Source organism: Zerene cesonia, chromosome 13 (assembly GCF_012273895.1).
Source record: "Zerene cesonia ecotype Mississippi chromosome 13, Zerene_cesonia_1.1, whole genome shotgun sequence".
NCBI classification, from domain to species: Eukaryota; Metazoa; Arthropoda; class Insecta; order Lepidoptera; family Pieridae; genus Zerene; species Zerene cesonia.
In genome coordinates this window covers 7,487,214-7,501,540 of record NC_052114.1, presented here as the reverse complement: position 1 = coordinate 7,501,540, position 14,327 = coordinate 7,487,214, and the positions used below count along the sequence as shown (strand labels likewise).

At 31.6% G+C, this 14,327-nt stretch overlaps 1 protein-coding gene across 1 annotated transcript; it reads left to right on the top strand.

The window, feature by feature from the left end:
* Positions 1 to 13,242: 13,242 nt before the first annotated feature.
* Positions 13,243 to 14,211, top strand: LOC119831126 (protein FAM32A-like). The gene is made up of 2 exons (XM_038354384.1): positions 13,243 to 13,646; positions 14,030 to 14,211. The coding sequence occupies exons 1-2, from the start codon at positions 13,425 to 13,427 to the stop codon at positions 14,150 to 14,152; spliced, it is 345 nt and encodes a 114-aa protein (XP_038210312.1). The 5' UTR covers positions 13,243 to 13,424; the 3' UTR covers positions 14,153 to 14,211.
* Positions 14,212 to 14,327: the final 116 nt, after the last annotated feature.

The following is a 14,327-nucleotide window of genomic DNA, read 5'->3' as shown; positions in this document are numbered from 1 at the left end:
TAACAGACAGACAGACAGACAGAGTTACTTTCGCATTTATAATATTAGTAGGGATTAGTAGGGATAGTAGGGATGACACGCCTTTAATTCAAACAGGTGTTTATTCTTTATGTCTATTGAAAACCACAACTATTCAAATGTGACGCGTCTCGTCTTCAGAGGTTCTCCGTTTTTAAAACAAAGTATGTATAATTCAGGGAAAATTTATTTCTTGCTCAGCCGTTCTAATTGAATTTATTTTTGTTTTAATTCAACATATTGGTTAAGAGAAAAATTTTTCTTTTTACTCTTCAAATATTAAGAGTAAAAAGAAAAATAAACTTCACGCGTTCCTCAATTATTTTTAATCTAGTTTATTATATGAAAGAAAAAAAAATTAAAAGGAATTTTGGAGTTATTATTCCATAATAGTTTATGTATCTGTAACTAAGTTATTAAAGTGTACTTAAATATTATATTGTGATGTGCACATAAGATATGAAAGTAATAATAGTGTAAAATTGTGTGTAGTATTGCTCTAGTTTAATTTAGAATTTTTTCTTACTATTTTCAAGTAAGAAAAAATTCTAAATGGAAATCTCGTTAATGCAGTCCACTTAGATTCTCTTTATAAATCAAAAACTGGAAATATTTACGTCTTCACGCATTCCAAATACTTTAACAGATATTAATATGTTAGTTATATCCCGCTCCGATATCTTTTTTACAAAAATGATCGATACCTAAGTCTAAAACATTGTCATGTTTTACTCGAATAAAGTACTAGGAGCTAATAAATGACATAAAGGTACCAACGACCACGTGTGGCGCACAACAAATGTGTGGTACGTGTTCAGCCACTGCACCCGAACGAAATGATCGCCTCTATCATAACACATCTTTGGTAGCGTGTAAATGAACATTTATTTGCTTAATTTTATTTATAACAAGCTGGCCCACGCAATAAGTCTACTCCCTATAGGAATGTTTTTCCGATTTTTGTAATATTTTCTTAGATAATTGGCTCGTAGCGTTAAAATCAATTATGATAAATGTCCTACTATTTAAGAATAACGGAAAAATCCCTCTTTTGGACACAATGCCGTCACAAAAACTTGAATTTGATTAGTCGAAATTGATTAATCAAATAAACTACATTATTTTGAGACGGATTTAATTGTTATATTTGCCAGTACTGTTGGTCGACATGAATCTTATATGAGTATTTTCACAAGTACCACAATATCTCCATTAACATGATAAAATAATACTGTTTTCTTTATTGTTATTCAAATATAGTTCTCACTTGTGTGACATTACATCGTCAAAAGATTATTTTCAAGTTGTGTATGAAATTTAAATAGGCGACTAACTTCTTTAACAAATAGATAAAAGTACCAAATATATCCTAACGTCATATGTTTTTATTTCAGTATCTGTGCAATGTATCTCGTATTTACGAAATACAGTGGATGTACTTATGTTCATATGTTGGCTAGTTTTCATAGTAACACTTTTGCAGCGATGTTATTTTGTTTTAAAATAAAACACGTATTCTTATATATTTCGTGCAGAACTCTTTAAAATAATCTATAGATTATGAGAAAAATATAATAACCAACATTTAGTCATGTCATAAAAAGTCATTAGTTTTAAAGTTGTATCAAATAATAATTGTTTTTGAAATGTCAGAACTAGAGCTTTCAAATAAAATAAGAATCATTAAATTTGGCAAAAAGTTATAAAGTAACAAAAAAAAATACGGTTTAATAATAATTTCAGTTTCTTTGACAAATAGTAGGCACTACTTCTGTTTTCTCAATATTTTTATATCTCTGCACCAAAAATAATCAAAATCTGTTCAGTTGTTTAGGCGTAAAAGAGTAAAGAAGTAAAGAGCTACAATTACTTTCGCAATTAATAGAGAATACGCGGCACTCATCGGGCTAAACTACGTTTCCTTCCTGTATCTCCACATTGGCCAGTAATCCTTTGTCAAGTGCTGTATATCTATCATGGAGGTCTGCCCACCGGGTGCAAGCACGTGCCCTAGTTTACCCTCACTCCATTATATCCGGAACAACATCGCCCTCTACCGCTAGGTGCGCACACGCAGCTGTTGCGACACGCGCTCTTAATGATTACATTACATTGTTTTAGCTAAGTGTTTGCGTCGCGGTGGTCCACAATTAACGTCGATTACCACTTCATACTTTCCCCGTTGTTTCCTACTACACTATAGGGTTTGTGCATTTAGTCGCCTCTTCAAACTTATTTGTAGGTACTTTATTCACGTTTTCAATACGCCTGTTTTCATACAACACACTCATTTGAATTTGAAATAGTCTTAATCTTAAACAATCTTTCGCATGGAAAATTTTCTTCATTCCAACCAAAAATATTGCTCAAATTATATTTCGTACTTATATTTAATTGTAAAAAGCGTTAAGTACTGCAGACCGTCGTAACGGAGCCTTTGTGTACGAACTAAAACAAGTCGATCTAAAAATAGCCAGAAACGGAACTCTTAGAATAATTACTCCGCCTTCTTAGCGGGCGTCTTTATAAACTGGAGTGGGTAAAAATGTAATGCGGTCTTTGTGTACCACGATCATCGTTTGAAGTTTTCAAAGCCTAGCGCTCTAGGGGATGGGGCGAGATAGCATCAGCCGAACTGTCGCAGACAGATAACGTTGTTGGCCAGATTAAATTAATATTTAAATGACATATCGCCAATGTTGTGATTCATTCTTGAGCTTTCAATGGCGTGTAATTAGGGTGATCTTGGACCTGCTTTTGAGATAAAAGGCTAAAATAATTAACTCAAGCTAAAGAATCATAATATGCATTTACTTAAAATCTAGATTTTCGCGTAGGTAAATACGTTTGTAACAACTAAACATGCGAGTATCATTTTAAATAATTTACTAACATATTAATCTACTAAATAAATTATATCTACTCTTTATAAACGGCTTAAAGAAATTAGATAACAACGACAATTTAACACCGCCCATTAGTCGAAGATACTGTTTAGATTTTTCATGAAAAATACTCTAGGCATTCGGTCGATATCCACCCGCACCCCGCAGGTGCGACGAGATAATCCAAGATGGCCGCCGAGATAGGACGTGACGTCACGGCCCTCGCCTCCCGCCCTGGGCGCATCCTCGAGGCCTTGCCACCCTCCTTGGATCCTTTCTGAAATCCGCCAAGTACAGACTGCAAAAAGAAATCTTAAATCTTAAACACTAAACAGCCTCTTCCAAGAGGATTTCGATTTGACGATTGCTGCTGACCACACATGATTTGCACCATGCTGCATGAAAATCTTATAAGACTACACACATTGAACACACTCTTGAAAAAATATTTTCATATAAACAATCCAAAACCAAATTAATTACAATATTTTAATTTTCGTTGCTATAAAAACTAATAAGCAGTGAGATATTAGAGAATAAACTTATAAGAAATAAAATTGTATGGGGATAGTCATAATCAGAGTTTTATAGAAAAAGCTTTATCAACAATTAAAAAGGTTATGTTATGAATCTGGAGTTGAAATATAATTAAATATAAACAAACTATTTCTAATTAAAATTGAAACTATACTTTTTTCATTGTAATTATTATAAACTGTAAATATGGCCTATAGCCTTCCTCAATAAATGGACTATCTAACACTGAAAGAATTCTTAAATTCGGACCAGAAAATTCTGAGATTAGTGCGTTCAAACAAATAAACAAACGCTTCAACTTTATAAAATTATAATATTAGTATATATTTGATTGATATAATGGCGTCAATCAATTAAATAGATAGGTTGTATGATTGTATCTATGTATTGATAACTACACATATAAAGGTTAACATACTTAATAAAAAATAAAATTTAATGACGCAATCGTAAAATGATATGAGAATTACTATTGTCATTTTGCAACCATCTCACCATTCTGGTTCACTAACAATAAATGTATGTTACAATAATGAATGCTGATTTGAATAAATTTCAATTTATATACGGGCAACGGTAGAAACTACGGTATGAATAATGACTATTTTATTTTGCTGAATACACTGCTTCACTTTATATTTTATATCAAGAAATATAAATATAATACTAGCTGATCCGGCACTGTTCTGCCTTATTCTTATCATTTAGGTTTATAAAAAATACATGTTGGCTGATTCTCAGACCTACCCGATATGCACACAAAATTTCATTTGAATCGGTCCACCCGTTTCAGAGGAGTAAGGTAACTCACTTTGTGACGTTGAAAAGTGATTAGAGAGAGAAATAGAGCAAGAAGAATCTTCTTGAATATTTTATAAAAAGACATTAACTAAATTCTAGTAAGCTACCTTAAATAGCCTGATAATTATTTAATATTACATTTACAATCCTTTACCTTGTTAAAAATATATTCCTTTAAATTATTATGACTTGTTTTGGCTCGTAAACAATATTTCTTCACAAAATTTATCGTGCTTAAGACGGTCTTTATTTGTTGACGGTACATTGGGGTGGCGCGTTATATGCTCTGAGCTATGTAAGAGGTTATCTCGGTGGCGAGCGCTATCTAAATCTGTATTATCGCAACAAGCCTGATAATAATTATCATTACTATTCCACCTATGTGCGTGATTGCAATTCGAATGTCAATTCAATAACCATCGATATAATCTCGATGTTTTAGTAAACAAACCAAATGCACTCCACTCTATATTAACTAGAGTATTTAACCTTTTTTAGAATTTAATTAATAAAAGCAGTGTTTCAAAATAAAAATATAGCGTACAGATAGGCGCATTAAGAAAGGTACGGATATTTTTCTTTGGGTATATTATTCTTTATGTTCACTAATGACGTAGAATATAAATTTCTTAATGCTCATAAATACTTATGAAGTTATAAAATGTATTAGCAATTTTCATGAATTGCTTAAGATATCCCAATTATGAACGTCAGATGAAACAATAATCACGTAACACAGCCAAGCGCTCAACACAACGCAATCCAAGTGGAATCCTTAACCACTTTTCAGCAAGAATCGCTTAAACGGTCAATCGTCGAGTCCTGTTTCCGAACAAAAGCCTGAAGTGACCGAGGTAACGGACCTCTTGAGAGATGATGACTAGCTATGGTATGCTTTATCGACATCATCGGCGCACAAAAGGCACTCCCATTTGTATACTTACAATAAACTAGATGAAGCTGAAGGGTGCTCGCTCGGTAGTTTGGAAAATCAGTTTTTGCTGTGATTTGTATCTTTATTTTGTGGCGGTTTAGAGTTTTCAGAGCTGCAAATCGCTACTGTATAAATCATTGCATTGGAGAAAGGTTGAAATAAATACATGTATAATAATTTATGCTTTTCAATATGTATTATCTTTGCCAATACTACAGATAACATAATACTTTAATCTATATTAAGAGTCTGTTTGTTGGTATGCGGTAATATTAGGTATACTCGTTTGAATTGAAAAAATTGTGTTGAATAGTCCATTTGTTTAAGTTATAGGCTCTACATTATCATCATGAACGACGTGGGTTAAACCGCGTTGCGTAGTTATTGTGCAACAAAGTTTTACCAAAGTTTTCAATTAATTTAAACATGATTTGTGACGTCATTAATTACCTTCATATAATGTTTTACAAACCGACCGTACCTAAAAATATAAATGAAACACAAATCAATAAACAGAAAATCAATGAAAAAGAAACATAGCCATCACTCAAAACATGACAAAAAGAATTATAACTGATTTCTCGTATAATTAATACTTTCGATCTTCAAGTCCTCAAACGATTTCGCAATCCGGTTATCATGAGGCACACATGATTCGTGCGCGGCGGATATGGCGTCTCACCGGATATTGTATCGCGCCTTCATCTCCGGCTCCCGGTTGCTACCCCTCTAATTACAATAGTATAGTGTGTCAAATAAGGGTGTGCTTTAGCCGTTCCTGTAGTGGGAATATAATTAATGTTCAGTGTTGCCATGGACATCAGTGAACTCCGAAAATATGGAAACAAACGGAATAAGAATTTGGGAAATTTTACATGGTAATGCAGTTCGTGTATTGGGAAATAAATTTATTAAAGTTGTTACTTTTGCCGAGTAGCTGTTGAACTTGGAAAAACATAGATGTTTGTAACTATATCTGTAGACATCTAGATCAAAGTAGTAGTTTATTATAAAACGGGATGCGAAATTGAGGATATATTAATTCTTTTCTTTAAAATAATAGGAATATTACCTACTATTTTAAACTCTTAGTTTCAAACAGAAAATTATTGTTATTTTCTGTCTCATTAAAAGATATGAAAATAAACATTATATATATATAGCTACCATTTTGCCTTATTTTTAACCCTTGTCTTTTTTTAGGTCGTATGGATTCACAAGTCATTTTCCTGATGTCTAAGCTACGAAGTATTTGTTAGTAAATAGTATTACGCGTATAACATTTTCGTTCTAATAAAATGTCAGCAGTAACTAACGCGACATCAATTCCCTATGGACATATATTAAACAATTTTTATGGTCGTAACTGCCCAAATCACCAAGTATATTGCGCAAACAAAACCACAGCGCGCACATGGTGTGACAATAAAGTACAATTGAGGATAAAGGGAAAGGACAACTGTATTCCTTGTCAACACTTGTTTAGGCGGCAATTTGGTGTTAATATTAACCAACTGTTTGTTTGTGTAACAGTGATTGTAGTCATTTAAATACTATAGGGCGATGTATAGCATGCTTCCTGAGTAGATCGTTAAGAATTCTTAATCATAATAAAGGTACTTTTTTTTTGTTTAAAATTGAACTAACTTCATTTGATTGCATTAGTATTTATCTTGTTTCCAAAATCTATGAATCGTACACAAGATAATGTATATTTTTAGCCACGAATAAAGAAACTCCCTTTTTTGGCAAAATCGGACGAAAGGAAATGAACAGTCATATTAAACAAATCATATGATTTTAATATAAATTCTATTTATATATTTTTGAGCAATTTTGACATAAGGAACTATAACCCACATACTTACTTTCTAATTGTTTCCTTTATAATAATGTTTTATTAACTACTGCAATTTTTTATATAATTTTGTATCTCTGCAACATAAAATTCCAATCAAAAAAATACATCGAAATAAACTCAAAGATTATGTAATTATTAACCTTCTTATATTATATTTATAATCTGGCTAATTAACTCGCTTATTTGTAATCATTAAATTTGATTAAAATAATTAAACCCGCTTGGAATGTCACTTTACTAGTATCAATGTTATATTAAATTAAATACACGTGATAAGAATTATTTTTTGAAGGTAGGCTCCTCTTAGATCCAATCTAAAAATAAGCAGCTGTAATTGCTACTGTATGAGGGTTGCAGGGTCTGTAGGACTTTCAGTAATATTTTAAAAATTAATAGTAACGTTGTTACTATTAATTTTTAAATATTACTATTATAATTAACATAACGGCAATATAGGCTAAATAACAATAACTATTAATAAGGGGTACCTGTTTGACGTTCTTATGCTATAAAGTTAGTTATTCGAGAATAATTATATACTTATCAACATCAAGAAATAAACAACAAAATTTTTTTTTGTCTGTATAAACCATTGTTTCCTTGTAATATTTTATTTGAATATGTTTGTATAGTACGCATCTCTGTTACTATAGTCCGTTAGATTCCATTTGTTTTAACATCATACAAAAACAAATCCCTTGGTCCAGTTTAATCAAGCCCCATGTGGAACAAACTCATAGGATCCCCTAAATTTGAGTGAGATAAGTCACTCCAAGCCGAAATCTGATTTACTGACATTACTGGTATCGAGTTACATTACCACCCTTGATTACACCGCATCCTATTAAATCATAACATTTTATTCTAAAGATATATCTGTTTGGGTGATTAAAATATATTTTTGGTATAAATAATATTAATAACATTATTAATTACCACTAGAGAATCAGTAACACATCCGTAAGGCTGCTTGCGAATGCTAGAGGTATCGCTTATCGTATGATGTTTGTTATATTGAACTTCTGAATTCACTAATAAAAAAGTTAGTGCATTATTATTAGTAAACTCAAAATTGTAGAATTTACTTGATATGCTGGATAACACTGGCGAGTTTATAAGTTGGTTTTTATATTGCTCAAAAATCAAATAATTTGTATAGAAACTAACTTAAGTGCATTCGAAAGACTATTTAAAGCGCGCTCCGATATACATTAGTACTTCTACTTTCACTAGACACCATACTATTGTCTGTATACAACCCAGGACCTAGACATATCTATTAACGCTCTTGCTCTTATAACACAGGCTAATAAATAATTTATTCAGCACCCGCGTTAAGCCATTCGAACACAATTACATCTGTTATTTAAAACTAAACTATCGTCTCTGACACCCTCCGTATCAGCTCATTTAACCCCCTACAGGCCAACAATGAACTGATGCTGGGGCGGTCGCGAAAAAGTGATTGCACCCGTTTAATAGCACTTGGGGAGGTAATTGGGAGATTTTAATTTAAGTCTTTGTCTTAATAAGTTAATCTGTGAACTTTAGTGTGCTTTAAAGAACAAATTTTTATTGGTATTATTGGAAATATTTTGCGTTTATTTTTGAATCAAGAACAGATATGAAAAGAACCCAATGTAATCTTTTTATATTATTGTTTCTGACGTTCGATACTTATTTAGTATTTTGAATCATATGCACAGAGATTTATCAAAAAATGAACATACAAAAAACTTTTAGGCAATAACCGAATATTCTGTTTTTGTATAAGCACCAAATGTTTAATTTATCATGTTAAATTGATATTATTCAAAGGAACTCCAACCCTCTTTCGAAAGCTGAGTGAACTCCATAAATCAATCAAAGTTTGAAAACAAAGATCATAATTCCTACGCAACGACTCTTCTAGAAAACTTAAATTACTCTTTTTCCGCATTTGGTACGAGTGCGAAAAATCTTCTTGACGGGCTGAGAAATTGATGGCGTCGAAAAAAAGTGGCAGTCAAAAAACGCGGGAAAGTTTTCACGTCAGCCGAGTTTCACTTAGACAAGTTCCTACATCCATTTGGAAGTTGCTCGTATACGTACGACAAGATGACAAATTTTAATGAACCTAAGCGGGCCGCTAATGTCTGCGAACTGCGTAATGGGAAAACTTTGAAGTCTCCGGCCTCCGCCCCGTACAAGATCAATGCAGAGTTTCGATGCTGAGTTGTTATATCACATTGATTATTTTAAAATCTTATGTAGGTACTTATTTTAAATGAGATAGCTTTGATAATCTTCTGGACGGATTTCGAAGAAATTAAGCATACAGATTACTTATAAACTAGTACTGTTATCACTACTAAAATTTAGAACGATGCATGCTGTCACGAATTGAATCAAGCTTCCACCACATGCGTTCTTTTCACAAAACGTTTGATACGTAGGTATTAAATGTTATTGTATAATGGAATAAAGATTGACAATGTAAACAGTATTGTAAATGCTTAATATTTACGTCCCTATATCCTTGAGACAAGTGTAAATTTTTTGCAAAAACAACTAAAACTGATATAACTTTTAACTAAAATCATTTTATAAGTTAGGAACCAAGACATCGGCTATTAAATTTCAAGAATGACGCTTTGCCTTTCTTAAAATCAATTCTTAGTTACCTCCATATGGAAAACAGTCAGACATTCTAGTTCTCTCGTCCATTCCATATCAACAATAGCTTACAAATTTTAAAATCAACACCCTATAACAATAAAAAGCGCAATCAACGTGACGTGTGCCATTTGAACTCTTTCATAGAATTAGCGAAGTATCCATTACATTATAAATTCGCCGTGTTGTATCGGTGACCAGAGAAAAAATTTGGGGTCGCGTGATTGTGATTTAAACGGCTAACCCCCGGGTAAGGGCGGCGTTGGCGTCATCCATCATACGCTTTACATATGTTTGAATAAAGCTCGTGGGAAAAGGATTTCCTCTCAGAAGTTAAGCGGCATTCGGCTATAATATAGGGTGGGCTTGTATTATTGTGTAACAAGGACCGTCTCTGTTTAGAAGTAGAGGTATAGTATATAATGTAGTAGAATAAGAAATCTTACTTTTAAAGATTGCTTATTGTTTATTTAAATCGAGATATATTGAAAACACGTTAAGGTGAAATATTACAAATTAATCGCATGGAATAATATTCTTTTTCTTTAAAGAAAAGAGTATTTTCGATAAATTGATAAATGCAATGTTTAAAATTTTTAATCCAATGTACCTTTTTAGATATAAATTTAACTTAATGTCACTTACAGTGACAGAGCCGTTGTAAAAATATAACATTTCTAACGAGCAATATGAATCACACAAAATTTATAAAACGGTCTCATTCGCTCCCATGATTTCCAAAATCATATCTAACACAAACTACAAATAGTGGATTAGGGCAGTTAGCAAACAAGGCGGCGCTGTCGTGTGCCGTCGCCCTTACAACTAATGTTGTATTAATGTCTATTAGAAGCCACGCATTGTTCTGAAGAGTCGATTTATATGGATTTATTTGACTAATGCGACGTGCTAAGCCGGCTCCTTTCGCACGACACTGGTGTAAACAGACTCAAGTAGCGATTGTGTAAGTAACTTTCTAGTTAAATATAAAAGCCATTTTAGGTCTAGTAAATTAGGTAGCATCTAATAAAGTATTATGTTATCTGTGGCAACATGAAATAATTTTATTTTAGCAGCCTTTCCTTGTCTCGGAAATAACTAATTAGATTATGTATTCAGTATAATATATAGACGATACGTTAAAAATACAGATAATATGGTCCTTATCAGCCTTGTGGCAAGGAAGAACCTTATTTCTAACTACGAACAATGTGTAAATGAGATTCAAATGGACGTCGAAAATAATACTGTAATATACTTCTAATTATTAAAAGAGTCTGTCAACATATATTAAGGTTAAAAGTTTTTACGTCGGAAAACTAATTGTTGAAAAGGCTTTGAAGGATATCTTAATCATAATTTAGCCTTCCAACTCAAACCAAGCGAAGTAAACTTAACTACGTTTCATTTGAAATCATATTATAACTAGGAGTTGGCGTTTGAACTATGTTTTTATATTGATATATTTTAAGGATGCTTGTTAAAATTTATATTCTCAATAATTTTACATCATAATTCATTTTTACAAAATAGAAATTATATATCTAATAATTGAATTTCATAATTTGTAGTAGGTAAGTAGATCATTTTTAATTTAGATATTTATCATCCTACTTAATAATATAAACGTGAAAATTTGTAAGGATGTGTGTGTGTTTGTTGCTCTTTCACGCAAAAACTACTGAACCAATTGCAATGAAATTTGGTACGTAGACAGCTGGACAACTGGAATAACATATAGCCAACATTTTATTCCGATATTCCTACGGGATACGGACTTACGCGGGTGAAACCGCAGGGCGCAGCTAGTTTGTTATAAAATTATCAATAAAATTTAATTCTGCACTATATTTTACTTAGATTCCTTCGTATATCTTTACATGCTATTGTAAAAAGAATAAACCTAAAGTCTTATTGGCCACAAAAATATATCGTATAAAACCCCAAGAACATAAATTCACTGAGGGCTTCTTATCACTAAGCAACACACGTGTCTAAATCTGATCCTATTACGACCTGCAACCCTTATCTCTCGATAAACCATTGAGATTATACTGGTAAAACTTTAACCCAAATTTTATGATAACTTTTATTAAATAACTTTACATTTTTTGATTTCAGAAATTTTATTGACCAGAAGATATCGTCATAACGATTTTGTTTGTAAATTTGTTTTCAACTTAAAATTTTGGCTTCTAAGTTCTACAGCACTTGTCCATAAATCCCCATATTTCCGTCATTATTTTTTAAAATATCCAACTTGTATTTAATTTATTCATTTTATTAGCTCTACAATTAATCGCAAGTCTGAATATAACAATTGAAGGTACAAAACCTATTTCTTATTATTCTCAATGTCTTCATTTATGTTATGTACATTCTATGATTAAAATATACTCTAAACATTCCATCAATTGATCTCATTACCGCCGTTTCACTTTACACTTCCTGCCCATTCGTGTGCAATCTGTAGTGTGCAAATCCGTTAATCTTATTTGGCGGGTAGTCAGAGCGCACGTGGCGCCACGTGGCGGCAAATCAACTAATCTCGGAGACGTACGCGTTAGCGGCGGGCGTAGCGCGTGCGCTTACGCGATAACGCCAAGAAACGCTATTCATTCCCGCTCTTTTGTCCCGAACAATCGCATATTTATTTATGATATTTGCTGCCAGTCAACCTGACACCCTTAAATATGAATTAAGTTACTGAAGCAATTAATGTGAACTGAAATTTGTAATGGATTTCTTTTTCCCTTCAACATATAACATAGAGTATTTTATTTATTATAAAACACTTTTGAATCATCATAATACATAGATATTTAGATAATAAATCATTTAAATGCTAATAACTAAAAATTAAAAATGTGTATATTGTTAACACATTTGTCTTTTACACTTATTATTATAAAACAAATAAGATTAAAACAATATTGCGATGGTCTAAAATAGTCTAGATCTAGTAAAAACACCTCCAATATACATATATGTTCTGCAAAACGGTAACAATTATTATACTTACCCATTTTTCTACTGTTTAATAATAATTACAGATTTAAATTTTTTTGTACGTAATCATTATATTTTTTTGTTGAATTAAATTGTTTGTGTAGGTATACCTATTATTATAGAATGAAACCATAACTATAAAGGAGTTTAAAATATCTATAATTTATATCTACGACAATTATTAAATTATCTACTATATTATTAATCCTATCGAATTGTGACAACCTCGACATTTTTAAACATTTACTACGAGATCAACGATCGATCGTGGTACTAATATATGCTGTTTATAAATACTATATAGTATATATTCTGATTTGCCGACCTGTCAAATTTACTTTATATCTTCGCCGTAAAACTCCTTTTGTAGCGTGAATTTATTTTTAAATTCCAAAATTAAATCATGTATCTATGAACAAACTTTAAATTGGTTCTTGAATCAACTTTGCACATGGGCGTAATATTCTAAGGCCATGGAATACAGTTTCCATAGACAATATTTGAAATTCTGACAATTGACACCTGACATTTGACAACGACGGCTCACGGTGTCAATTTTTCGTTGACACTGAAGAGTGAAGGGTAGAGTGACGCATAATATTGCGATTATAAATACACAAATTAATAATTATTTGTTGTTTATACGTAGATATTACACAAGGGTAAAAGTTACAAAAATATTGCAGTCGCTTATTAACTTTCCATCAAACTATTACAATTTACAATGGTGGAGGAAGACGAATACTCATGTGTCAATAGAGCACAATTAAAAATTAAAGATAATTCTGGAATCAAAAAGAAAAAGAAGAAGAAGGCAAATAAAGACACAGAAAAGGTTATAAAACAGCAAATTAATAACAATGAAGTCCAAGAACAAGTGAAGCAACGAGAAGAAGAAAAACGAACTAAAGCTGAATTAGCATTTAAGAAAATGCAAGAAAAGATGGTGAGTTACATAGGTTCTTCTGCATAACTTCTAACACTAAAACTATGAGATTTTTGTGGTAGGAAAGGCAATATAACTAATTCATATAGCATAGACCTGTGCTAGGTATTAAGGTGAGAGCTATGGATTGGAAGTTAATAACATATAAAAAAAAACATATTGTGGCATATTTCTGTAAGTTGTCTAATAAAAAAAATCTAATGATAGTTAGTTATCATTTTTAAATTAAAACATTAAACACCTGCCTTATAAAATTATGTAAAATGTTATTATTACATTAAATTTGTTTATTTCTGCTTCACTGTTAGAGAACACATAATACCAATCAATCTTAAATTTTATATTCATTTAAGAAAATAAAAAGCATGTTCTGTTTATTTCAGCAAAGACAAAGAATACAGCAAAAAGCAGAGATGACCCACAAACAGAGAGTTGAGAAATTCAATCAACATTTGGACAGTCTGACTGAACACTTTGATATTCCCAAAGTATCTTGGACGAAATAAACACATGATACAAGATTTTTCACTATTATGGTCATTGAATTTAATAATAACATTATTTGGCATAATAACATTATTTTAAGGCATTTTCAATTGGTTTTGATTTATATTCCCTTCTTAAACTTACATACATCTATTTCTTCTTACATTTTTTATTTGTGTATTACTTGACCAAAAT